General features: G+C 42.3%; 1 protein-coding gene across 3 annotated transcripts in view; it reads left to right on the forward strand.

The window, feature by feature from the left end:
* The window catches only part of SASH1 (SAM and SH3 domain containing 1), a 522,525-nt gene that overhangs the window by 376,784 nt on the left and 117,771 nt on the right, over nt 1-27,970 (forward strand). Inside the window, exon 1 of one of the 3 annotated variants that reach the window (XM_035108793.3) lies at nt 22,803-23,615. The exons of the other annotated variants lie outside the window; for them this stretch is intronic. Coding sequence (XP_034964684.3) covers nt 23,520-23,615 — 96 coding nt within the window. The 5' untranslated portion in view covers nt 22,803-23,519. Of the gene's footprint in view, nt 1-22,802; nt 23,616-27,970 lie in introns of those variants that run through there. 3 annotated transcript variants of the gene reach the window in all.

Genomic DNA, 27,970 nt, shown 5'->3' on the forward strand with positions numbered 1-27,970 from the left:
CTTTCCGCACGTCCGGCAGATAGCATCCCTGAAACGACAACTCTTCCTTTCATGGTTTCCGCCACAACCTGGGCAACTGCCTCGGCGATCTCTGTGCACTGTGCAGGCCTGACGCACCGACTCAACCCCACGGACTGGGCTCTGGCTTGGAGTAGCCTCTAGCTCGTCCATGGCATGCGCAACTTCTATCTGTGGCTTAGTGGCCTTGCGACTGGCATCAAGCTCCTCTCTTTCATAATTCTCCGTGGCGGTGGCCTCCTTCAAGGCTGAAGCAAGGGTAACCTCTTCTTTAGCCACGATGCGTCTTCTGGCTTTCTTGCTGCTCAGACCCCCAATAAACCGATCCAGGAGAGTCTCTTCCAGATTTTGGAAGCCGCAGTGCTGAGCGAGCTTCCGGAGTTCAGCCAGAAATGTGGATACAGACTCCCCAGCACACTGCTGCCTCTTATGGAACTCCATCCGCCGGGCCATCTTGGTCTCAGTAGGCGCCAAGTGGCTTGTTAGGCAGGCAAGAATATCTTGGAGAGATGTCTCACTCAGCTTAGCTGGAGCAAGTAATGCCTTGGCTAGCTTGAAGGTCTCGGGCCCACAGTAGCTCAGGAATGTGGCCCTTCTTTTGCTGGCATCGGTGATCCCTTGAGCCACTGCGAAGAACTCAAAGCGTTCGACGTAGTCTTCCCAGGTGTGGGGCTCTGATGGCTGGAAGGGCTCCAATACCCTTGGACTCTCCATTGTCCTAGCGGGCAGGGTCGTCTTCTCAGCTGGCCAGTGAGTCTTGTTCTCAGCTGCAATCCGGACTCTGAGGCAGGGTTGTGTTTAACCGCTCCTCAGCATTCCGGATCCCACCTTCGTCGCCAGTTGTTGTGACGTGGGGTTTGTGATTTCAGCTCTCTTGACAAAACATGCTGGAGACAGTTCTCTAGTAACAGCTCTTTATTAAAGTGAACAAGACTGACTGTGAGGGCAGGAAGGCTACATTTATAGGGACAGGGAACTAGCTAGAAGGGGATACATTTTGGAGGGAACAATATCAGGCAATCACAGTGCTGCCTTTTGGAGGGAACCAATAAGACAGAGGATCCAAATACAGCAGCTTAAATGAACCAATAGTAGCTGTACCCTCTGGAACCAAAAGGCAGTTACTTTATCCTAATGCAAATACAGACAATAATAATACAGAGATAAAATCCTTTGACTCAATACACAACACTTCCAACCTGAAGCATACTCATAACCCTGACAGGATGGGAGGAATCGCAGGGAAGAGACACAAGCGGGGTGGGGAGGATAAAACACAAAGCCTCCCCCGTGGGACACATCCTCCCCCTTTCCTGGGAAACAAGGACCCTGAGTCAGGCACAGCAACGTGTGCCCAGACCAGCTACAGCTCTAAATGGTTTGGGACCAGTTACACCCACACCAGCCTCCCCATCCCTAATAATCACCTTAGGTGCCTATCTGAGGTCTGACATTTGTGGAGTTCAATCCCATGAGAGACTGGACAAACTTCTATTCCTACATGCTTTTGAGTGGATTCCAAAGACTCACTTGTTTGCCAGTGTTTTTATGGAGCACTACTATGGGGCAATGCAACTTGTGTTTCTGGGATTTTGTTAATGATTCTGCTGGGCTGACTCTAGCTTATATGGTTGCTATTTAAAGAATTTGGGGCTATTTAAAAATACTTCATTGCATTTTGGCATTGTTCATTGGTTATCTAATTTGTCTATAGCTGTTAGCCATTTTCTAAGCATTGTTTTCACACACAAAAATAGTGTGATATAAATGTATTAAAGAAGTACTGTACTGTGAATTTTAGTCCTGTCCTCCATGGGCCAGTATGACTACTTACAATTTTTGTTAGTTATATAGTTAATAACAGCAATAGTTATGACAATACTCACAGTGAGACAAGAACAAAGAATTCTTTTAAACAGGTGCATAAGCCTTCAGCTGGGGTCTATAAGCTATATATAATGTTGATTAAGTGTATTCAGCTTGTTGGCAGGGGTTTGGTTGTGTGGCATATAGTGAATGGGGTGGGTTTCATGATGGCTCCAAGCTTGTTGCAAAAATGATTTATGCTAACACACCCCTGTTAGACTGGTGTTCCCCACGGCAAGCATAACCTGCATATTTTAACATGCCTAGGGAGCTGCTTCCAATGAAAGCTTCCGATACAGTGGTACCTCAGGTTACAAACGCTTCAGGTTACAGATTCCACTAACCCAGAAATAGTACCTCAGGTTAAGAACTTTGCTTCAGGATGAGAACCAGAGGTACATGAGCCTGAGTATGTATGTTGAGACTAAAAGTGCAGGAGGAGGAGGTAGGTGTTGTAATGTCCATGTAAAAAGCAAATGGTGATCTTCTGAAACAGATACAGTCTCTCCATTAGAGTATAATAAGGAGCAAACACATGTCCTCTTTTCAACCTTTTTGCTGCACTAAAGATCATAGAAAAAGAGAGATCAAGTCCTATTCAGCCAAACCCCTCACACATTCTGCATGTGAGTGGGACTGTGCCTTCTTCTCCTGACATGCCCTTCAACTAGCCCTGCGCCCTCATGTCTCCACATACAGCTTTAATCTAGAACGTGGGGGCAGCTCACTTGAATAGGGTTTAAGCATCCTCTCACATCTAATCTGAGGGATATGCCTTAGCTGTGGCGCAGGCAACACAAGTCAATGCTTGCACTGTGCCATAGCTAAACCCCACCCAGAGGCTTGGATCATTTGAAACATTTCCATGTGTTCACACTTGGGAATTTCCTTGACAATTTATGTACTTTCTTCTTGTATTTGTTTGCATAGTGAAGGCCAAAGGCCCGAATATGATTTTGCCAGGTGGCGAAAGAGTGCAGCGGATATGGAATAGAGTGCTTATTTTTGTGATATTTTCCCCTTAACAGCCTTTTAAAAAAGCACCTGGGAGCCAGCCAGCCTAAACGGTTGGCAGTGTTAGTGTGTCTTTCATAGCCAGCTATGGAGTGACTTCGGGGGCAAAAATAAAGTTTATAAGCCATTATAAAAGATCCACTGTCCCCAGTTTATTCAGAGGAAATCTTTAAACTCTGAAATTTAAAATAAACTTTGAAACTTTAAAATAAAGACCTGCCTAAAATTGAACTTGAATAACAGTGAGTCTCGAGATGAATCAAATGCAGCATGATTTGTTCTACATAAGTTCATAAGTTCACTCTAATAAGCTGGAAAAGCCAACCGTGCTGATCAAACATGACTAATAATCACACAAGAGATTGATGGGCTTGTTTTTCTTATGGGGCATGTGAGGTAATTCCCTGACAATTAAGTTTCCATTGTACTGCCAAATAATACAAAAAGCGTTTTTCGTTGTTGGCTTTCATGTAAAACCTCACAGCAAAGCAGCCAGCAGTGATTCTGCAGTCTAATACTTTCTTAACTTCCCTGTAGTTGCTGTCACAACCTCATTCCAAGAGGGGCATGGATGTCTCAGATGGTTGTAGGGTATGCATTTTCTCTAGAGGTCAATCCAGAACATTGCTGCTGCCACATGAACCATTCCTTAAAATCAATAATTCTGGAAACAACAATTTGTTAACTTTGTGAAAATCCTGTTTCCATCAGGGACTTTCTTCAAACAGCTAGTCTTTATACAACAGCCTTTATAATACACATGAATTCACATGTTCCCTGACTGTAATGAACCACTTCAATATTTTAGTAAAACCACTCTCTCTCAATCCCCCCCCCTCTCTCTTGGATATTTACTCCATTTGACTTTCTGCTACATCTGTCTGCTCTTCCAGATCTGCAGCGATCAACGTGTGTTGCCCAAAGCCAAAGTGTGTCCCTGTGTTCATGGGCTTGATCCAAAAATAGCAATCGCTCACTTTGATCTGCAAAAGATCTTGTTTTCTTTTATAATGAAAATTCCAACAAAAACAAGGCATTGTTTCATGGAGATTGGAGAGTATGCTATGAGGAAATCACACATACATGGCCACACCTATTTTAATTGGTCATCTAACTTATATTTGCATATACACAGGGAGATCTGCATATACTGTACTCGAATCCTACATAACAACCTTGATTAATGTGTACATCTTACTCATCCAGATACACAGGGTAACTTTTTTGTGTGTGCTTGCATCCAGGGCACAGCTCATGATCCAGTCTTTTTTGTTATAATCAGGTTAAATAGGTTCGTCTCTGTGATAATAGCCGGTCCATGTCACTTAGGGAGTTGTATGGGTGAGTGGGGATTTGAACCCAGGTCTCCCTAGTTCTCCTCAAGCACTAGAATTACTACTTCACACTGGCTCATGCCCTGTAATTTGCACATATGCATAAATCCTATTCAATGTTTGTGGTGTAATAAAGTAGCAAATGTTATTCTATGTAAGTATAAAGAGCTACTATTCATTGGGGCAAAAAATCCTAACTTCCTGTATTCTGAATGGGGCTGAGTTTGAGCAACATATCACTATTTTTTTTATTCTGTGATGAAGGGCGGCATATACTGTAAATGATTAAGGCTAAGAATAGAAAAATATTTAAATACATTAGAAATAAGAAACCACAGTTGGGCCTTTAAGACAACAAGGAAGTCAAAGGTGTGTTAAAGGAGTAGAAGGAGATTACAGAAAAGCTGGATGAGTTTTTTGTATCTTCGCACTGGAAGATGTAGAACAGGGTCCCCAAACTAAGGCCGGGGGGCCGGATGCGGCCCAATCGCCTTCTCAATCCGGCCCCCGGACGGTCCAGTAATCAGCATGTTTTTACATGAGTAGAATGTGTCCTTTATTTAAAATGCATCTCTGGGTTATTTGTGGGGCATAGGAATTCGTTCATTTCCCCCCCCCCAAAAAAATAGTACGCCCCCCCCACAACGTCTGAGGGACCGTGGACCGGCCCCCTGCTGAAAAAGTTTTCTGACCCCTGATGTAGAACATATCCTTGTGGCTAAATTCACTTTCTCAGGAAGGGAGTCTAAGGAAATGTGGGACATAGCAGTGATAAGAGATGGACTTGAGAAAAGAGACAATACACGTATTTTTGTAAACTAAGAAATATTTAATAATTATTATTATTTTTAATTAATTAATTAATTAAATTAAATTATTAAATAATTAATTTAATTAATTAATTAAAAGCTAACAAAGCACTAGGTCCAGCTGGCATCCACTCAAGAGTTCTTAAAGAACACAAATGTGAAGTTGCTGCTGTTCTAACAAAAATATGTAATTTGTCCTTATGATCAGTCATCATACTTGGAAAGTGATCAATGTAATACCAGTTTTTAAAATAGGATCCAGGAGATATCTGTGAAATTACTGGCTGATGCTTAATATGTGTTCCAGGAAAACTGAGGGAAGTATAATTAAAGATAGAATTACCAAACATATAAAATAACAATCTTGCTTATTTATTTGAGAGTGGCAGTAAACATAAGAAAAAGAGATTACCCATTAGACATATTCATTAGTAATAATAATTAGTAACGGTGCTTTTTCTTGTGGGGGGGGGAGGTGGGGGAACTCACCACAAAGTTTGTTTATTTATTTGTAAGTTTTATGGCAACATGCCATATTTTATTCAACAATTCTTGTGCAGTTGGAATAATATGTAAATACTCTTTAGCTGCTCTTTTGGCTGCAGTTAGCAAGACAAAATTATAGTCTTCTGGTCACACCTTATTTTTAAAGGGTGCCTTGAGATGTCTTCTAAAGGTCTGGTAATTGTTGTTCTCTTTGACCTCTGGTGGGAGGGCTTCTCGTAGTGAGGGAACCGCCAGAAGACCCTCGGCGCTGGACCTCAGTGTCTGGGCAGAATGATGGGGGTGGAGACGCTCCTTCAGGTATACTGGACCGAGGCTGTAGTGTTTAGGGCTTTAAAGGTCAACACCAACACTTTGAATTGTGCTCGGAAACGTACTGGGAGCCAATGTAGATCTTTCAGGACCAGTGTTATGTGGTCTCGGCGGCCGCTCCCAGTCACCAGTCTAGCTGCCGCATTCTGGATTAATTGTAGTTTCTGGGTCACCTTCAAAGGTAGCCCCACATAGAGCGCGTTGCAGTAGTCCAAGCGAGAGATAACTAGAGCATGCACCACTCTGGCGAGACAGTCCACCGACAGGTAGGGTCTCAGCCTGCGTACCAGATGGAGCTGGTAGACAGCCGCCCTGGACACAGAATTGACCTGTGCCTCCATGGACAGGTGTGAGTCCAAAATGACTCCCAGGCTGCGCACCTGGTCCTTCAGGGGCACAGTTACCCCATTCAGGACCAGGGAGTCCTCCACACCTGCCCGCCTCCTGTCCCCCACAAACAGTACTTCTGTCTTGTCAGGATTCAATCTCAATCTGTTAGCCGCCATCCATCCTCCAGCCGCCTCCAGACACTCACACAGGACCTTCACCGCCTTCACTGGCCCAATGACCCAATCAGACATGCAAGCTACAAAGCCATCCAGCTCCATTCTGCGTATAGGCAGGATCTTAATTACTGTACTACTTTTCTCTTTTTCTTTTTAGTGGTTAACATTTTCAGATGAAGCTATTTTACATGTTTACATCTCAGAGACAACAGTAACATTTGGAAAAGGGAAAATTGAATAAGCATTAATATAATCAGGGACTTTACTGAGGTTTGTGTGGTCTGCCACAAGTCACTGGTTCTCAGGCAGCTCTGCATGAGCTGCATAATTTTTCCCTTCAAGGCACATCTTTTGAATCCCAAACCATTTGCCAAGAAGACTGATCTTTCAGCCTGTATGCACTTCAACAAATAAAGAGTAACCAAACGTTAACCAGGTAAATTGAATTAGAGAGGAGCTCATTTGACATGACCCATGTCCCCCAGAAAACCAACCAAAAATGTTGATAAATTAAGCTTTTTCTTCTAAAATCAGTTAAAGTTCATTATTTTTAAAAAACCCTCAGGGCCATATTACAGTAGTGCTACATTAGTAATCTCAGGATGCTATTTAAAGCCCGTTTCACTCACAGGATTAAACTGTATGGTAGAAATATTCTAAAACTTCCCCAAGACAACTGCTGTGGTAAAAGCTAGCACAAGAGTTGCTTTGTATTATAGAAATACCAAGACCTGTAGCAAAGTGTTTGCTCTTTCTCCACCCTAAGCAGGTGCTTTGCAGATTTGGACATTTGCTGAGCAGATGGAGTGTCATCTTAATGGTGCATCCATTTGATGGGGTCTTAACATGAGATTCTCAATGTCTGAAATTATATGGGCATTGGACTTAAAGTGACTTCTTTTTCCTTGAAAGAAATATCCTGTTAACTAGCTTGCCAGAGACAGAGAACTTCTATAATAAGAACATACTTTGTTTTCATGGTTTTTTTATTCTTCTTCTTGACATCACACATAAAACATCTTTCACTTAAATATATTTGTTTCTACAAGGAAGTTTTGTTTTATTTTTTAAGAAGCATGGTGATTCCAGAAACTTCTTAACCCTTAAATTGGTAATGCCCTACAGCCTGGCAGCAGACACTCATGAGTACTGGTAACTTGCAAAATAATGTTCTTTATGATGTATAACACTTATTCTGGGTTTGAATACAGGTCAAAGACAAAGACTCTGGGCTGCATGTTCACATCTGTAGTTTCTTGACCACGTAAAAATTATGTGTAGAAACAGTTGTGTAGGTTACTAGAAATGTTCGTAAATTTAAGTACCGTACTCATTACATGCAGAGTTACAAAACTTTCTATATTTCCCACTCTGTGCGCCTGATCCCAGCATTGGGTCACAGGACATGATTGGGGTTGAATGTCTAAGCCATGTGGTGGTGTGCTAGGGCATGAACATGTGGATGTTGTATATGTTGTGCATGACAAAGGCGGAAGAAGGTAGGGTGGCCATACTTATATAAGCACCCACTCCTTTGATCATTGGCACCCATGTACCCACCCCTTGGGACCAAGCAGGAACCTGTGTGTGGGTTTTTTAGCCATTCCGCAGTGTGTCTTGCTGGACTGGTTACACTAGTGTGAATGCTGTGTTTAAACAGGTTCATTAGCCAGGAAAGTGCAGGAAAGAAAGAGAGCCTGGTAGGGTCAACTAAGTGAACCCCTTAGGCACCTTTGAGAGTGATAGGAGGCTCCCAAGGTTTGCAGCTCAGAGCTAGGGGACCCAAGACAGGATATGGACTGCATTTGGAACCAACGTCTCTCATCTGTCTGGAGCTATGGGCCCCCAGGGTGATTATGAAAATATGTCTCTCTTTTCAACTTAATGGTGCCGTTTGGGGAAGGGACAGGCTGAAATACATGATCACAATGGGACCTAGTTATATAGCATGTGATCATGATTTTTACTGCCTTTGTTTTTTACTTTGTGGATTTATATTCCCTTTACGGATACAGAGCTTGTGCATCTACACTTTTTGAAAATAAGTATTCAAAGCTGGTTGCACAGAACTGAATGTCCTCCATTAGTGAGGCACTTGTAGAAACATCTTGCAAATACTATGTGTACAAAAGTGGGGAAAGTCAGCATACTTGGTAGTGAGTTCTTTGTCATGTCTTTTATAGCATGACTTCTACATGACTCGAAAGCACATGAAAGCTACCTAAAAACCAACAACTGAAATCACACAATCAGCAGACAAGTTAGAGCCTTGTTACCCTGAGAGATTTTAATTCAAAACTAGCAAAGCTGGGATCAAGTCAAGACACACAAAGGAATGGCAATATCCCAAGCATGAATACATTTTAATTGCAGATTGTATGTGAGCTAGTAACAAATCCTTGCCCCCTGGCAGCTGTAACTGAATGGATCCTGCCCTGCTGAAACATACTGTGTATGAGAATTTGTCTTCCTTTAGCTTCAGGCTGCCCCTCTGGCAACTGTCATCCACAATCATATCAATGACATAAAACCAGATTTGTCCAACCACCTTGTCTATACACTGACAGTCTAATAATATGACCTAGCTCTATTTCTAGGGGAGCTTGAATAATCACAGCTTTGCACATACATTCATGTACACCCACAGACTCCCTCCGTGATGTCATGATCTACAGAAAAATGCAGTCAAAACTCACTTCATGGATTGCCATGTTCTTCAGTATTCATTACAGATACATTATAATGTGTAATGAATTGCACAGGTTCCGCCTAAGGGAAAAACTAGTTAATGCAAATGGTGGAATACTAGCACACAACACAAGATGTTGTGTTGCTGAGTTTAATTAGTATATGTAAAATTCATAGAATTGTAGTTTGAAGGGATCCCGAGGGTCATCTAGTTCAACCTCCTGCAATGTGGGGGGTCTCAACTACACCATACATGACAGATGGTCATCCAATCCCTGCTTTAAACCTCAAAGGTAGGAGAGTCTACTGCCTCCTGATGGAGCCCATTCCACTGTTGAACAGCTCTTCCTTATATTTACAGTAGTTGGACTCTCCTTTCTTGTATCTTGAATCCATTGGTTCGGGTCTTAGCTTTCGGAGCAGGAGAAAACAAGCTTGCTCCATATTCCATGTGACAGCCCTTTAGATAGTTGAAGGTGGCTATCATATCTCCTCTCAGTCTCCTCTTTTCCAGGCTAAACATACCCAACTCCCTCAGATATTTACCCTCTTCTGCACGTGTTCCAACTTGTCAATATCTTTCTTGGGGTACCCAGAACTGGACACAGTTCTCCAGATGTGGGCTGACAAAAAGAATAGAGTGGTGGTATTACTTCCCTTGATCAGGACACTATACAGTGGTACCTCGGGTTAAGAACTTAATTTGTTCTGGAGGTCCGTTCTTAACCTAAAACTGTTCGTAACCTGAGATACCACTTTCAGTAATGGGGCCTCCTGCTGCTGCTGCACTGCCACCACACGATTTCTGTTCTCATCCTGAAGCAAAGTTCTTAACCCGAGGTACTATTTCTGGTATTCTGAGAGGTATACTTCCTCTGATACTGGACATAGTTCATAGCCCTCATATAATGACTAGTAGTCATTTATAGCCTTATTTGTGAATTTGAGTAATTTGGTGGTGTAACAGTAAATTCAGAGGTGTGGGCACTCTTCCTTCAATATCAGTCTTATAGTTGAGTGTTGACAGGATTGTAGCCAAAGCAGGACCTCTGAGAAACGAGGGGACACCCAGGGTTCCAGAAAAAAACCAAAACCTTTAGGGAGAAGAAACCTAAGACAGCAAAATAAACAAACTTTAACCCAAACAACCTAGTGAGAAATGACCTTGCTCAATGGCCACAGAATGCTGAGTATCTGTTGGGATAGGAAAAATGGGAAGAGTGGAAATGAGTATCTTAGAGAAGGGGATAGCCTTGAACCCTGAACAGGAGCACATCTCAGTGCCATACTTATTAATAATCATTTACAGTATTTAATTTATATCATGATCTGCTTCCCAAAGGAACCCAGGGCAGTATTTTGTTGCAGATTCCACTTGAAATAGATATTCATAAGATATTAAGAACAATGTATATCATAAAATTATTCCATATGTTCTTATGTAAATGTTGCCTCTTTTCAACCAGCTTTGTGAGCTTTTCTGGGAGTCACACAGATTTGTGTACATCTTGCATACAGATTTTTATCATCAGTTGGAGCTGCAGCAATTAAAAAATCAGATCTTTTGATTCATTAATATGGCAGTCAGTTCTAAAAGAGAGCAAATGAAATGACTGCATATTCTCCACATTGCCTGTGTTCTAAGAATATCAAATATTTACACACTATTTTGGGAACTGGTAAACAGTATTTCAGATGCAAGCAATTTTCCACATTGGTTAGGAAGCCTCTCAAACAGGAGAAGCCAATTCCAGAAAAAACATCCACCTTGTAAACAGAGTTTCTAGTTTAAAAGATATAGTTGCTATCCCCATTTACGTCCTCATTTTTCACTGCACAGCACTGAGATACTGTAGCCTATGGGTTTTCAACCTTTTGGGGTCCATGGCTCCCTTGACCAACTACATTCTTTCTGCGGCACCCCTGTAGGGTTCAGGAGCCCAGTTATGTCACCCCTTGCCTGCAGAGATGGCAGCCTCTCGTCCTTGTGGAGAGTTCCCGTAGCTTCCTCTCCCCTCTCCTTGGGAGTCCTCTGGGCAGCTGCTGCTGCCGCCCCTGGTCTCTGAGCTGCTCACCCCACCCCAAAGAGAAGTATCTCTTCACACTGCCCCACAGGGGCCTGGGACTTGACTGTCCATTCCAACAGCAAGGGCTGGCAGACTGGCTGGCTGGGTTCCCTCACCTGCTTGCTTGCTTACTCTGAGGCTGCCTTAGCTCCTGGCAACCAGCACCCCCTGATCAGTCCCAGAGGCACCATTTGCTTGGGGAGCTTGTAGACAGGGCTGCTGCAACAAACTGCTGTGCAAGCCTTTGGGAGGCAGAGATGCAAGAGGGCAGCAGAGGAGGGAGGGAGGGAAGGAAAGGAAAGAGGGACAGAGGCCAGTGTTGCCCATGGCACCCCTGACCATCATTCAAGGCTGAAAACCACTGCTGTAGCCTGATTCAGCTAACATATGTCTACTCAAAAGTAAGTGTTGTTGAATTCAGCGGGGTTTAGTTTTGGAGCCAATCTTAACCCTACTTATCTAAGTGCCATGACTTTTCCTGGGGCTAAGCCATTGAAAGGGCAAGTCAGTTGGCAGTCTAATCCTATGCATGTTTGCTGGGAAATGAATCCTACTGAGTTTAATGAGACTTGCTTCCTATTCACTAGTAAATGTAATGGCTTATTGTTTTCAGTTTCCAAGGTATACTTGGGATCCAATCCAAAACACTTGCTAAGAAGTTATCCCTATTAAACAGAAGAGAACTTACTTCTGAGAAGACTTCAGTAGGAATGAACTATTAATTCCTTTCTGATATATTTTGGACTGGGGTTTTGAGGAGAGAACTTTTAATAGTTTTAGTTTACTGTATTGTTCATGCAAAGAATAGAATAATATAAGCACATTATAAGAAGTAAATAGCCTCAGTTGTTGGTGCTGTTGTGTGTGTGTGTGTGTGTGTGTGTGTGTGTGTGTTTGTGTTTTTACAAGAAACATGACTAATTGCACTACAATGTGGATGAAGGTGCCAATCTGACTGTACATTTGAATGTAATTAAGTATAGACAGGCAACATTGGCATTTGAATGTCCATCAGATTTGCAACCACACAATGTAGTAAGGTGGTAAGACACAACGGTTGGGTGATCTGGGCTACATTGATTAATTTAACAGCAGTTCTGCCATACCGTAGGAAATCATGGTTTTGTGTTTCCCCTAACACTTTGCTTGAGCTTCAATCTTAAAGGTGCCTAAGGGTGCTCACCAAACCTTAACTACCGAATGACTTTCCCACACCTACATTCAAATATGTCAATGTAATCGATTTAATGGCTGCAATCTGTTAAGTACACCCACCACCAAATGAGTACATACCGGTAGTAGGAAAGCAGGGGAGGTACCAAGGCCAGTCAGCTGATGGGGAAAAAATGCCTACTTATTCCCAGACAGTGACCAGAAAATGGCTATACAGTATAACCCGTTCCGGTACTTCGGGGTTTGGTGCAGTGCGCAACCCAAAAAAACACAACATGAAGCATATGTAACCTGAGGTATGACTGTATTTTAATCCTGTTTTTAAGTTGTATTTTAATCGATTGTTTTTGTACCTGGTGTTAGCCGCCCTGAGGGGAGGGTGGGGTATAAATAAAAATTGTTGTTGTTGTTGAATTATCACAAAAAGAATGCTCCATAAATGAGGTAAAACTGCCATCTTTAATTAAATGTGATTATTGAGTCAGTCCTTGCAACAGATGCAAAGTTTTGTACGTTTTGGGGGATGGGGGTGCTTTAAAAAAAGATAGCAACAGTCTACTCTTGAAGGTCAAACTTTTTCTTTTTTAAAAAACTATCCCAGAAATGCATCTTAACAGCACTTGAAAAGCTTTTGTATTATCACTGGTGCGTTTGACTGGTCGTGGAGAGAAAAATTCCTCCCACTCATCCTTCCCCCATAATAATAATCCTCTTCAGTAACTCCTCAAAATATTAATTGAGAGAATAGCTTGAAGATACGTTCCGAGAAGTGCTTAAGCCTGTATTCACTTGCCTTTCTGTCTCTTTATTTAAAAAAATTGAGTAAGTTGATGGGTGAGTCCTGAAAATCCACAGTTAGTGATATAATGCCTCTTCTCACTTTAATTACTGTTTGACAGGCACATTTACTTTCCAGCTGAGCTGTCCTAAATGGAAGCAGCTGCTTTTTAAAACTATACCCCCATTCCAAATCCCTACCTTCAATATTTTAGGACATGAGACCTGCAATTCTTCTTTGATTTATGAAAGAGAAAAATCTCTTTTTTGGTGCCCTATATTGGTCTGCACACAAGGAAAGAAGTATCCTTCTGCTTCCTAAAGTTTGAAGGAATTAGACTGTTCATGTGGGTTATAATACAATATCACAAACTTTCCGTGTTGCCATACAAAGGTTGGCAGACAGATACACTCTATGGATTGTTCTTGATTTTTCATTGTTGGATAGAGCGATCATTGTTGCAAGGAGCAGCAGAGCAGCCAGGGCCGTCTTAAGGACACCTAGCGCCCTGGCGCTGTGGTGCGACGGATCCCTCCGGCGCCCCCCCGTTTCCCAGCACGGCGGGCGGGCAGGCACAGTGCGGCTGCCGAGGGCGCTGCTGCGTGGCGGGCGGGCTCAGCACACAGCGCTACTGCTGAGGGCGCTGCTGCGCGGAAGAGCAGCCGGCGGGCAGGCGCAGCTGCGATGCACCCCCCTGGTGGGCTGGGGCCGTGGCACCCTGCGCCACCCAGCCTGGCCATAGGGCCGGCCCTGAGAGCAGCGGATCAGCTGCCAGATCCAAAGCCCTTTGAGTGGTGGATATCATATTTGTTGCAGCAGTTCCAGGCTCATACAGCTGAAGGGCCCACATCATGGGATCTAGCAGAATCACAGCCCTGTAAAACATTATTTCAGAACTTTCTACTGGCTACAGTTGGTGGTAACATCACTGGTTTTAACATCAGTCTACAGTGCAATCTACAATCTCCTGCCAACCTAGCAGTTCGAAAGTACGTCAAAGTGCAAGTAGATAAATAGGTACCGCTACAGCGGGAAGGTAAACGGCGTTTCCGTGTGCTGCTCTGGTTCGCCAGAAGCGGCTTTGTCATGCTGGCCACATGACCTGGAAGCTGTACGCCGGCTCCTTCGGCCAATAGTGCGAGATGAGCGCCGCAACCCCAGAGTCGGTCACGACTGGACTTAATGGTCAGGGGTCCCTTTACCTTTACAGTGCTTTTCATCGCCACAGAGAAGACTTCTTCACTGGTGGAGGCCAGTGGACAAGAACACACTACTATAGCCTAACACTCTCCAGCAGCAAAAATAGGGGGTCAGGATTGCTGTTTTATGCACTTGATTGTGAACAATAGATGAAGACCTAGAAATTATTAAAGGCACTAGAAGAAGCCTGGATTAAACCAGTTTCAGGTACAATACATGTATCAAGAAACTGATAGTGATCAAGCGTATTCTATTCACACTATACAATCAGTTGAAAAAGTTGTTCTTGCAAAGAATATGACAGTAAAAACCTCACATAATTGCAAATAAATTCAAATTCAAGTAGTTCCTGCTGTTTTTTTCCCATTAAAGAAACCCCCAGGGCATTTATTTTCTTAACAATTTTTTTGCAACAGAAAAATACTAGTTTCCGTTTGGAATGTCTATACCAAGTTACCAATACTGTATTTTGTTATTGGCAAACAGTCCAGATTTGTCCTCGGGAAGACGGTCATTTATTTCTTCCTCACATTAAACAAGGCAAGAAGGGAAACAGAGGCCCAGATGATTAATCCTAATCCAGAAACAGATGTAACTGGCAGACAATTAGATTAGAAATATTGAACTACTGTCTAGTGCTGCATGTTGTGTTATTAATATGTTAAATGTGTTGGCAGTAACCAGTAAATCTTTGTGGCTTGGTGAAGTGGAATTTAAGACAAATAGATAAATTGAAGCGGAACAAAATAATTATTAATAATTCATTTTGATTTTTTTCTTGTTCAGGCTGGTGCAGTTTCCTCTGTTTAGGCTGTCATATGTAGGCTGCAATTCTATGCACGTTAACATGGGAATTTAACTAAATTTACTTCTGAGCCAACATGCATAGGATTGCACTATTAGATTAGTACATGAAGATTGTGACACTTTGAAGTTAACCTTGTCCTTGTTTTGTAGATCTTTACTGTACTATCTCCCCAGGAAAATGTATCCCCTTGAGTGAAAGGGGGCACGGAAAATGGGAATGGAATTCTATCAACCATTGCATTTATTTCCTGATATGTCCTTGCTGCCATTTCTTCTCCCATCTGTCTCTGGCTTTTTTCATTATTTGTTATTTATTTGTATTCTGTCCACCACAACTCTTCTGCAAACAAGAAGCCTTCCATATTCATTTTGTGCTGTTATGAGTTAGCTACTCATTTGTCATCAACGTGGTTACTCTTGAATATGCCATATGGTCTTCAACAGAACTAACTTCTGAATAAGTGTGTTTTTAAGATTACTCTTTTGTTGCAAGCAGTACTTTGTTGGGAACCTGTCATGAAGACTCAATGCATGATACATGGGAGAGAGGTAGAAAATACAGCTTTATACTTAATAAATTATGAAATAGTCTTCAGTGTTGGGTTTTTTGATGAAATAGCAAGGCTTGGAGGGTTATAAAAACCAGCTATAAAGAGGAAGGTGGTGGTGCCTGTAGCCCACCAAGACTTGGGAAAACAGAACTAGAGAAAACAGAAACTATGTTTATGACATTGGGATTAAAAATCAGGTTTGATTTTTGGTTAGAAAGTTGTTGTGTAGTAATGGGAGTGGCTTTTAAGTGCTGCTATTGCATAAGACATGTATTATCAGAGGTCTACAGGACATGAGGCTATTGTTGTGAACATGTGTGCAGGACAAAAGGATATGATCCTTTCCTTTTTCCTTCTGACTCAGAAAGATTGATACAGTCCTAGGGGTCTATGTTTAGAGTTGGCTAAATATTGTGAGATGACGGCATTTTGCCTCTGGCACACCTCTTTATGATCTGTAGATTTAAAGATTTAAAATGAGCATAGGTTTGCAGTGCACTTTTGGTTAGCAGTTGACCTTTGTTGTTTGTGAAATTGAATGGATCAAATTATGTATATGTATGCACCCAAAAAAGTTCTTCTTGGGTAACTGCTTTCCACAGATGGAATTTTTGTGTTTGGGCTGAAGGCTTCTTAGCTCAGACTCTGATATGTGTCACATGGTATAATATGGCATGTAGTATGTTACTAAGTACTGTAATTCCAGCATCTTTAATAGAACTGATAAGTCATTTCTCTTCATTATGTTTAATGCTATCTGTGTTTAATGCTATTTTTTCATTGGCAACTTGTGCATTCATGGTTTTGTTTGTCATTATGGTTTGTATTTCTGTGTTTTTATATTCCAAACCGCCCTGTGCTCCTCAGATGAAATGTAATAGAAATTTAATAAACCACCACCATGCAAATCCTATAATAAATGCAAATACCGATGAGTATTTGTGTAATCCATAGAATAGACTGTTGGACTACTTCCTGGTAGATCTAGTTTCAGTTCCTTCTTCTGCAGTAATTTTACTGCTTAGCTCGAACAAGTCACTTTCAACGTGTGAAAGAAGAGCAATAGTACCAAGCCTCTTCTACAGAAATGAGCTTTGCATACATGCATTTAATGAGTCTTGTGAAGTAGGATTTTTAGTGCTGGCAATAGTATGGTACTTTTTGGCAGACGTATCCAGTAACTTACGGTAATGTTGTTGTTTAGTCGTTTAGTCGTGTCCGACTCTTCGTGACCCCATGGACCATAGCACGCCAGGCACTCCTGTCTTGCACTGCCTCCCGCAGTTTGGTCAAACTCATGTTCGTAGCTTCGAGAACACTGTCCAACCATCTTGTCCTCTGTCGTCCCATTCTCCTAGTGCCCTCAATCTTTCCCAACATCAGGGTCTTTTCCAAGGATTCTTCTCTTCTCATGAGGTGGCCAAAGTATTGGAGCCTCAGCTTCACGATCTGTCCTTCCAGGGAGCACTCAGGGCTGATTTCCTTAAGAATGGATAGGTTTGATCTTCTAGCAGTCCATGGGACTCTCAAGAGTCTCCTCCAGCACCATAATTCAAAAGCATCAATTCTTCGGCGATCAGCCTTCTTTATGGTCCAGCTCTCACTTCCATACATCACTACTGGGAAAACCATAGCTTTAACTATACGGACCTTTGTCGGCAAGGTGATGTCTGGTATTAAAAACTGAGTGTCACCCGCCCCAGAGAATCAAGCTAGACACATTTAACACTTCAATGGAGAATAGCTGGGCAGCAATTAATATCCACAAGGGTAGCTCAGTAACTATATGCATTTAGATGGTGTGAGGGAATTAGTTTGTGGTTAGGGTTATTTAGCTAACATACACACCATAACACGCAAAAAGGAGCTAGGCATAAGAGGAAATTAGGAGGTGGAGGTCGAGTTCAGCGCAACTCTGGGGGGCAAACTAGCCTTCTCTTTCTCTGGGCTCACTTTGCAGAATAGGCTTCAGACAATCAAAGCTGGGCAGCGAGTACCAGAGGCTGGTTTCTAAAACAGGCGGATACAGGAAGCAACAAACAAAGCACAGCCTCACTGTAGCAGATGTGGGAGCAGATGTGGAGGCTGCCATGTGTAGGGAAAATACCTCTGGAAGACAGGACAGGAACAAGAGATACCTTTCCTAAGCCTGTTAGGCAATCCTGAAGAATTGGAACTGGGGCATGTTGAAACTGGGTCAGGAAGGGAAAATAGAAATGTAGCAGGCAAGAGGAGGCCCAGGAATTTTATTTATTTATTTCATAAGATTTATACTCTACTTGATTGTTTATTAAAAGTAATCAAAGTGGTTTACAAAAAGATAAAACAATAAATAGCTGTATAGTAGATTAATATGATATATATTTGACTTTTAGTGCCACACATATACTGTATACTAAAATATTCAATTACTGTATATCAGTTTAAAATCCTATGGAATAAATAAGTGTGTCCCTCATAGATATTACACTTCTTGAGTTCCAGAGGGACCTAAACATAATTCAGGAATGCCACATTGACCATATTTACAGACAGAAATATCTGGATTTTCTGCTTGATAAGCTTCTTCTTACAGTGAAACTTTTGTGAACTGTAAGCCTTTCTGGCTTGCAGAAATCAGCATTGTGTGAACATTGTTGTTGTTTATTCGTTTAGTTGTGTCCGACTCTTCGTGACCCCATGGACCAGTTTGGTCAAACTCATGTTTGTAGCTTCGAGAACACTGCCCAACCTTCTCATCCTCTGTCGTCCCCTTCTCCTAGTGCCCTCCATCTTTCCCAACATCAGGGTCTTTTCCAGGGAGTCTTCTCTTCTCATGAGGTGGTCAGAGTATTGGAGCCTCAGCTTCAGGTTCTGTCCTTCCAGTGAGCACTCGGGGCTGATTTCCTACAGAATGGATAGGTTTGATCTTCTTGCAGTCTATGGGACTCTCAAGAGTCTCCTCCAGCACCATAATTCAAAAGCATCAATTCTTTGGCGATTAGTCTTCTTTATGGTCCAGTTCTCACTTCCATACATCACTACTGGGAAAACCATAGCTTTAACTATACAGACCTTTGTTGGCAAGGTGATGTCTCTGCTTTTTAAGATGCTGTCTAGGTTTGTCATTGCTTTTCTCCCAAGAAGCAGGCGTCTTTTAATTTTGTGACTGCTGTCACCATCTGCAGTGATCAAGGAGCCCAAGAAAGTAAAATCTCTCACCGCCTCCATTTCTTCCCCTTCTATTTGCCAGGAGGTGATGGGACCAGTGGCCATGATCTTAGTTTTTTTTATGTTGAGCTTCAAGTGGAGGGAGTTTATTGCAGATTCTTTGGACTAATGTTTTACTTTTGTCTAAACTTTAAGGTAAACTCCACAAAGTGCCCAGCTCCAGTTAAGAGTGCATATCAATGACATCAAAACAACAATCACCACAGGAAGGCAAAATGCCTCTCCTCTCCTCTCCCCCCTCCCTTTTTCTTCTTCCTGTAGCTCTCTTTTGCCCATAGTAGCTATACTCCTGATATAAATGTTCAACTTTCTTTCAAATATTCCTGTGTTTTGGTAAGTACACTACAGTCAGCCTGAAAGTTGCCAGAAGCAGAAAGGTTTTCCATGCTGAGCATGCTTCAGCATGTCTGGGCTAGATACTGTCTGGCAAAGATGCTTGTATTATGATGACCCCCTTCCTGTTATTTGGGATCCAGCCTGTTTACCTGACTCATCTGCAGGGTGGAGTGGCCGCATGCTGTCTCAAGGGGCTTCGAAGCACTCACTGCAGGTTAGTATAGTCTGCCAATAGAGATTCCCTAGTGCTTGCCATGTAGTAAATTACTGAGTTTTGAATTACAGTCATGTTTTCTGGGTGCACAAAGAAGGGCCCTAGGCTTGGTAATATTGATAGAATGGTGACTAATATGTTTCTCCCACAGTACATGCTTCTGACCACTGCTTAGTCATGCAAAGCTTTGTGCTGTACATTTGCACAGTGGCAGTTTTGCTGCCTCGGTTTTGTACAGAGCTACATAGCCACACCATTACAGGGTGATGGCTAATAGGATGAGGATGGTGCTGGTGCAAGGTCACATAGATGCTCGCCATACATAAATCCGCCAAAGCATAGGACCACACTTTTAAGTGGTGGGAAACAATAAATGGACAGGGTTGGAGACCTGTGTTCTGTTTGGTACTGAATTAGAGAACAACACATGTCACTCCACACCATGCACTTGCCTACTCTCTTGTGTGCATAGTATCATTTATGAATGGCATGTACAATTTTTGGCTTTTGTATGCATGATACATGTGAGTGTCTGCTTTTAAAAGACTGTCCAGAGTATAAAACAGTAAAGAGTGTTATCAGCAATGAAAGGATGAAATCAGCAAGGAAAGGACAGTGGGTATATTTTGCTCATGTAAAAGAACTCACAGTGCTAGCCTATTCATTGTAATTCCGTGAAGTTCACTGTATATCTGAAACATCAGCTTTAAAAAGTGCAAACTTCCTGATTAGATTAAGTGTTTGTTCAGTGTCAACGCCTACTGATGACCATTTAATTGAAATGCAAATGGTAGAACTATGTGTAAACATCCAGATATTTTGAGTCCCGGTGGGAGTTGAGACAGGAAGTAGAGACTGACCATACCACAGTAGTTTAGCATAATGTGTCCTAATTTTGTCTAATTTCAAACCATAACCTAAAAAATCCTTCTTCCATGTAGCCTGGGAGATAGTTTATTTATAAAGAACTGTTTGCTTCCATAAACAACTGTTTTTAAAAATTGCATAATAGATCATTACACTCCCCCTTCCTAAGGCATTTGTGCGGCTATAATTCACTAGAAAGGGATTTCAGTTTATGCATTTGACAGAGTGGGTGTGAATCCATGAAAGTTCATGCCATGATAATGTTTAGTCTTAAAGGTGCCACAGGACTGTTGCTGTTTTTTCTGCAAGAGACTGACATGGCTACCCCTCCAGAAATAGGGAGAGAAAAAGAAGTGGATAAAATGTTGCTATCATTAGGTTGCTATCTTAAGCACCATTGCTTGGAAATCAAATAAACATGGTTAGGAATTGGGGTGTTTGGCTTGTTTGCTTCACTTGTGTCATTTCTGAAGCCCTCTGTATTATAAAGTAGCTGTGTTTAACAATAGTTTCTTTTCTTCCTCCCTCTGAACATTGTCATTGGGGCTTTGTTTGCCACCCTGGTCTGCACAAACAAGTAATTGTGGGGTTCTTCAACCACCCCCCACCTTTGTTGGTTCTGTTGGCTCATTCACAAAATCCTCTATGAGTTTTCTTGAACATGTTGTTATTGTTGTTGGCATCCATCTGTCTTGGGAGGCAATGGAAGGGTTCACCTTCAGGGGTAAAGTCAAACCGTTGGAGAGTTACAACACCTGCTGTGGCTGTAGGGACCGAAGCTATTCACAGAATCGCAGAGTTGGAAGTGATCACATGGGTCATCCAGTCCAACCCCCTGCCATGCAGGAATGTTTTGCCCAATTTGGGGCTTGAACCCACAACCTTGAGATTAAGAGTCTCATGCACTATTGATTGAACTGTATTCAGTCTATATTGTCCCAGGGTAAATGCTTAAGGAAATGCATATTAAGAGGAAAATGAATTAATCATGGGAGAGAAGACACATTCTTTGATGTAGTTGGGCCCCAGAAATATTTGTCTTTGAAATAGCTTCTGTGAACAGGCATGTTCATGAGTATAATGTTTTGCTTGTGGTGAATGAGTACTGAGGGGTTTTAATATTTATTTATTACATTTATATACCACCTTTTCTTCAATGGAGCTCAAGGTGGTGTATATGGTTTTCTGCTCCTCATATCCTCATAACAACCCCTGTGTTACATGACTTCAGAACACTAGAACTGAAGCTGGGTGGACAATATCTTCCCAGTTGTTAACACTGGATCATGGTAATGTGGTGCCTTTTCTGTTAACGACATATACTGTCAATTAATATACTGTGTGTACATAAAACCTTATAGTTGAGTCCTGGTTGAATAATTCAAGCTGGAAAACTCACCTTCCCAAGGAATGAATAAAACTTCTGAAAGTACTGTATATGAACAGTAATTACTGACTTGGACATATTATCTACATGTAGTTCGGTGTCATCATGTTGTGAGTCCCCTCTCCAGGCCACCATTCTGCATTCCCAGCTCCTGTAGGAGAAACCACAGTAACCCATATGATGGGGGTGCTAGTCCATTGTAGTGAGTAGTAGAAGCAGATGAGATGGGTGATGAGTTAACATAAAACATCTGAGTGCGTGCTCTACTTTGCTCCACTTCTCAGGTCTTATGCAGACATTCCTACATTAGGGGAATGTGCATATCATTAAAATGTTGGCTGATTCTCTCTCCCCCCCCCCCCCGGCTGCTTGCATGTGCATGGCACATGTGCATAGTGACCCCCCACAGCATGTTTAGGCTTCACTTATATGTGATTAGAGCCTACGTGCATTGGCATCTACATACAAATGTAAATATACACACATGCTTTCCAGTGCACAGAAGTCAGGTGTGCTGGTGGAGGCAGAGCCAGCTGGTATGAGCTTGATAGCACTACTATCAAAAACATATGCATAAGCTACTCATTGCATTTAGGCATGCACCTAAAATGTTTCAAGTACAACTTTAGTGTGCATACAAAAGAGACATGTTAACATGTATCACACATATGATGATGATGATGATTAATAATAATACAGCCACAAACATCAGGAAGTTGTGATTGGCAGTACAGCTTTGCCTCTGATCAAAGTATAAAATTACCTTTATTGTGCAGCAGTAAAAAACAAAAATTGTGCTCCAAAAACACACACTATTATTTCTCAAGGAGACTTTCTAGCCTGCTGAGATGCTGAAACGTGAGAGACCCTCCTACAGAATGTGCCTGTGCTGAAGAAACCAAGCCAACATCATGGTGGGCACACAGACAAAAGTGCAAGGCTTTCAGCCTAAGTTTCGAGAGCTTGTTTTTCTGACAGAGGTGGGTTGAAATTTAGGCTGCCAGACTCAAGTAGAAGGGTTCCTAAAAGAAGGAGGAAAGGAAACCTTAAAGAGGGCATTCCTGGAATCCTTGCGGGAAGCTGGGTTGGCTTAAACATTAACCCTGTTGAGTGGCAAGTGTGTTAAGTGCGTGTCTGCGTGGTGCGACTGGAGAACTTGGGCCAGTCGGCCAGAACCTTCAGCGAGGCTGCTCTTTCAACAGGCGATTTGTTCGCCTGTCTGGGGCTCATTGCCATGCGAAGAGGCTGACATCAGAGCACCTTTTGTTGCTTAAAGCTCTTTTCTCTGGAGAGAGACAGAGAGAGCAGTCATGTGGAGATGGAAGAGCCCATGTAGAGGGAAAGGGGGGAGGCAGAGAATTGGAGTTACCTACGAGCTGAAAACCCAGCCCGGGCTTCTGATTTGAGGAGGGGGAACCTTAACGAAAGACTTCCTTTGGTGCCAGATTTATTTTGTGCCTGCGGGAAGCGATTCCCTCTCCCCGAAGAGGCGACCACGACTCCCTTGAGCACCCCCGAGCGAGGGAAAGGTGGTCACGGCCAGCTTTGCTTTGCCACCCTGTTGCTCACCGCTCCAAGCAGGCAAAGTTTGTGCGGGGCATGGCAGTTTCTAGACGTGCCAAGAGTTGAGTCCGGGAAGGAGCTGCAGGAGGGAAACGTTGGCCGCCTCCGCTGCTCTCCACTGGGGCTGGAGCCTGGCGGGAAGGCGAAGAGGCGGCATGATGGAGTAGCCAGGCGGCGGCGGAGGGTCTGGCTTGAGCGCAGGGCTTGAGCCGGCGGCGGCGGCGGCGGTGCGTGAGGCGGGCAGCGTTGCCCTTGGCTAGAGTCTCGGTCCGGTGGGGAGCGCGCGCCTTGAGCTTCGCTTTCCGAGGAGGCGACTATGGAGGAGGAACAAGCCGCCGGCGCCGAACCCCAAGAGGACAGCAGCATGTCGGAGAGTTTCTCCAGACTCTGGACGGATGTCATGGGGATACTGGTGAGTGACTGGGTTTGGGGGGTGGGATTGGGCGAAGTGGAGCGGGGGCGCGAAAGCTACTCAGTGGCGCAGCCTTGGCTGCGAGGCAGGTGGTGGCTTTGACATCTCCTGAAAGTCATTCTTGGGGCGACTCAGTGCAAAAGTTTCTCTTTGCGGAGCAAAGCTTAGAAGAAAGGAATCCACGGGTTGCTTACGGAGAAGGATCCAATGGGGTTTCTTGAGCCTGTGCTAAGTCGTGAGCCCTTTACGACCCAAATTGCCTCTCCCCTCGCCCCTTTGAATAGCACCTGTTTTTAAAAAGTTAGTCAGATGAAATCAACATTACATTACAAGCACCTGCTTTACTATTCTACTCGCTGCAGGTAGGTAGCCGTGTTGGTCTGAGTCGAAGCAAAATAAAAAAATTCCTTCAGTAGCACCTTAAAGACCAACTAAGTTTATATTTTGGTATGAGCTTTCGTGTGCATGCACACTTCTTCAGATTCTACTCGCTGTTGGTTTGCTTGTCCCGGCTATTCTTTAGGCTTAGGTCTCCATTTGTTGGAAGAATTTAATGTTAAGGTGTTGTTGTTTTTGGACGATCACTTTCATCTCAGCTTAATCACGGTTTCTGGATATGATTATGAGCAATATGCCTGCTTATAATCAGTCAGGTATCCTTGGGGATTTAATTTCAGTGGTAAAAGTGTAATTTCGACCAGTGAATTTTGCATACCTATCAATTAGATACTGTATTGCATGACTGAACCCCCTTTTCCAAGCTGATGTGTAAATTCTGCTACTTTTTTCTCTGATGTATTTTTTTCAATATGGTGTATTGAGGAGAGCATGTGGTTTGTTAAACTTATGTAGTTTCAACTTTGTCTGAACCATTTTTTCTTAGCTGTGACTTTGGATTTCGCACACTTTTTTAAGAGAGAGAACTGTAGAGTGATTTATCAGGTCTCCTATGGAGTATGCATGCAGATAATTAAATATTTCTAATACTCCTTTCATGTTGCTGATTCTCTTCATCCCTTCCCTGAGGTTCAATAATTCAATAGCTACGGCAGATCAAAAATGTTCAGCTATAGTTGCTATACCATACATGCCCTGAATTTAATTAGTTCACCCACTGTAACCACACCAGTTGCGGAATGGGGATAGACCTGACTAATGGAAAGCTTACCGTAACTCTTTCGGTATTTTTAAAGTGTTTATTGGCAGACAAGCAAAAGGAGTGTAGAATTGCTGTGATTGAAACTGTTTACTGACAGTTAACTGTAAGAAAAATAATAAGAAAAAGAACAATAATTGGATTCCCCCCCCCTGTGTTTCAAACTGTTAGAGTAGTAGAGGCCTTGTGACCTCAGGCTAATTTAATTATATGCATTCCTAGGTATTGTTATTATTTATTGCTTATAACCCCCTTGTCCTCAAAAGGAAGAGTGGTTAACAATAGACATAAAATAAAACAATAAAAATAGTGTGAACAACACATTAAAAATGAATTAAGCAGTATGAGATACAATTATCACAATCCAAAGCAGTCAGCAGCACAATAAAATATATCAACAGAACCACCCTTTGCTGATGCTCAAATGGGTACAGCAATCTGAATATGCACTAGAAGTTCCACAAGTGAGTTGCTGCTGCTGAGGGCTTACTGAACGAAGCCCACGTTGGGTGGTACTGAGTGAGACACTTCCTCAAACTCGGAGGCCCTGAATCATTTAGATTTATATTCAAGTACTGTACCAATACCTGGAATTGTGCCCAGTAGCTTACAGAACAGCCAGTGCAGTGCAGTGCAGCACCTCCTCCAAGATTGGTGTTAGGGAATTCCACTTTGCTGCTTCACATAGGAAATGGGCAGTAATATTATGTGCCAACCGCATCTTCAGTACTATGGGTATCTTCAAGGACTACCGCACTTACAGCAGAATACAGGAATCCAATTTGGAGGTTATCAGAGCATGGACCAGTGGTGGGCTTTGGGCTCTCATATTTCAGTGGTGCGCTGTGCAACGCTAAAATTCAGTGGTCCCCCTCCTGCCCGCTCAGTTCTACAGCATTGTTTTGGCGCCCCCTGCAGGGTGGTGCCCAGTGCGACCACACATCACACTACCTTAAAACCGCCTCTGCCCCTAGACCTCTGTAACCAAGTTATCTAACAGTGTATCTGGTGCATCAGTTGAAGCTAGGCATTAGTGGCCACCTGAGCATCCAGGGTTGTATCCAGGAGTACTCCCAAACTATCTCCACATGGTTGTGTGAAGATTTGCGAAGAATGAATCTGTGCTGCTGAAAAGTTTTAGGTAGAATAAATAGCTCCAGAAAATATCACAGGTTTTACAAAAGTGAGAGTTTCTGTTCTATGTATCTGAACTTGATTTGCCTTTTTTCAGTTTACACTTATCATAGATTTCAAAGGTTCTTTTTGTTATTAGTAGTTGTTTTTGTAAAACAGTGTAGGCTACGTACAGTAATCTCCAACAAGCAAGTAACTCAGAATTACCTCCTTTATGCTCAGTATCAACTTTTGTTACAAAGATCATACCCACAATGGGCCTCCATTTCCATCTCTCTCCCCCACAAATGTATTAATATTACGTATTTATTAAATTTATAGCCCACCTTTCTTCATCAGTGGAACTGAAAGTGGTGTACATGTGATTCTCAGGTGATCTCCCATCAGATTGCTTAGTTTCAGTGAGGTGTTGGCCTCCATGTTTCTTCAGATCATGGTCTGGCACTCAGATAATAGGGGAAAGGAGAGGAGAGGGGAGGAAGGAAGAAGGAAAAAAGATTTAAAAAACACTAAAAAACTAAGGCATGCCAGGGATAGGAAAATAAACAAGGGACACTGATACCAGGCACTGTTGCTTGCAGCAGGTGGGGACAAGCAGCAATCAATGCATTTTTTAATTCCTTACATTCCACATTATTAATACATGTATTCATTCATATGTTGATCTGTGACAACAGTAGGATTTATTTGCTCTGCTTTTTATTGTTTTTGGTGTTGTTGTTTTTTTAAAAAATGGAGCTTACATGGAGTGCATTTTTTGGCAATCTTTGGTACTGTGGGAGATGTACAAGGTGAGACAGAGTTAAACTGGGTGTCTGGAGAAAGTTAATGTAGCAGAGAAATCACCAACCATAGTCTTGCCAGTTTCATAGTGCAGTTGCTGGGGCAAAATTAGTCATTATAGCTGGTAATTCAGTGTGAGGATTCAGTGATGTGGAGTGTTTCAGCATTATAATGATGGAATAGCTAAACATCTCCTTTGCCTGCACTTTTATCACTTTAGAAACAAATAAAGACGGAAATGTTTATGCTCATGTCTGTGGGAGCATCTGTAGAGGCATAAGGAGTAGTGGGAAAGTGCTCTTCTTATTCAGCAGGTATTATGGGTTAGGGGAGCTTTGACTTTGACAGACATTTACTATGAGAGGGTCAGCAGTAAATGAGAACTTTGCAAAGATCTCATTTGGAAACCTACATTTTTTCAGGAAATTGTTGTGGATCAAATCTTCCCTTGGTTTTGGTCTATGCAAAAACTTTTACCAGGCATATTTTGAATATTACATTTTAAAAAAAATCCTAGGATACAATAGGAGATGCTGATTATGGTATTATGTTAAATTGCAGTTATGAAAGCTGGCAGTGGAAATAGAGCCAATATAGTTCTTCACTGATTTCAGTCCGATTCCCCCCCCCCTGTAGTAATAATAATGAGATAATTTTTTTGCTCTGGGTGTCATGAAGGTTGTGTATTTATGCTAGTTTAAAAACATTTGCTTACTGCAGATGAAAAATCTGCAGGAATGAGAGTCAGCATTTGGATTTGCTGAACTGGAAACGACTGTCCTGTTGCTTGTCCTAGCTAATTAACCTCATGAAATATTTCAATACTAGTCATTGCATTAGAATGTAAGCATGTAAGAGTAGTTTTCCTGGTTATTAATTGGGTCAATGGAGAATTAATTGTTTTTAAAAAAACACACATCCTGATATAGTGTTCTACTAATCTTCTATACATGTGTACTCTCTGTGTGTAGACTTTATAGCAGAGCTTTCCAAACTTTTCATGTTGGTGACACAGTTTTTAGACATGCATCATTTCGCGGCTCAGTAATTCAGTTTTACTAGCAAACCAGAGGCTAAACTAACCACTTTCCAGCTCCGGGAGCAACGTGAGGAGCGTACGCGTGACGCACCTACACACTGCAGCTGACACACGAACGTGTTGTGACACACAGTTTTGAAAGCATTGCTTTATAGTATACGCTTATGCATTTTTTTTTCTCAGTGTTGTAACTTGTTTAATGCAAGTTGTAGTTATGAAGTTTAATCTTTGTAGGGAATCTGA

The sequence above is a fragment of the Zootoca vivipara genome, chromosome 3 (assembly GCF_965207765.1).
Source record: "Zootoca vivipara chromosome 3, rZooViv2.hap1.1, whole genome shotgun sequence".
Taxonomy (NCBI): Eukaryota; Metazoa; Chordata; class Lepidosauria; order Squamata; family Lacertidae; genus Zootoca; species Zootoca vivipara.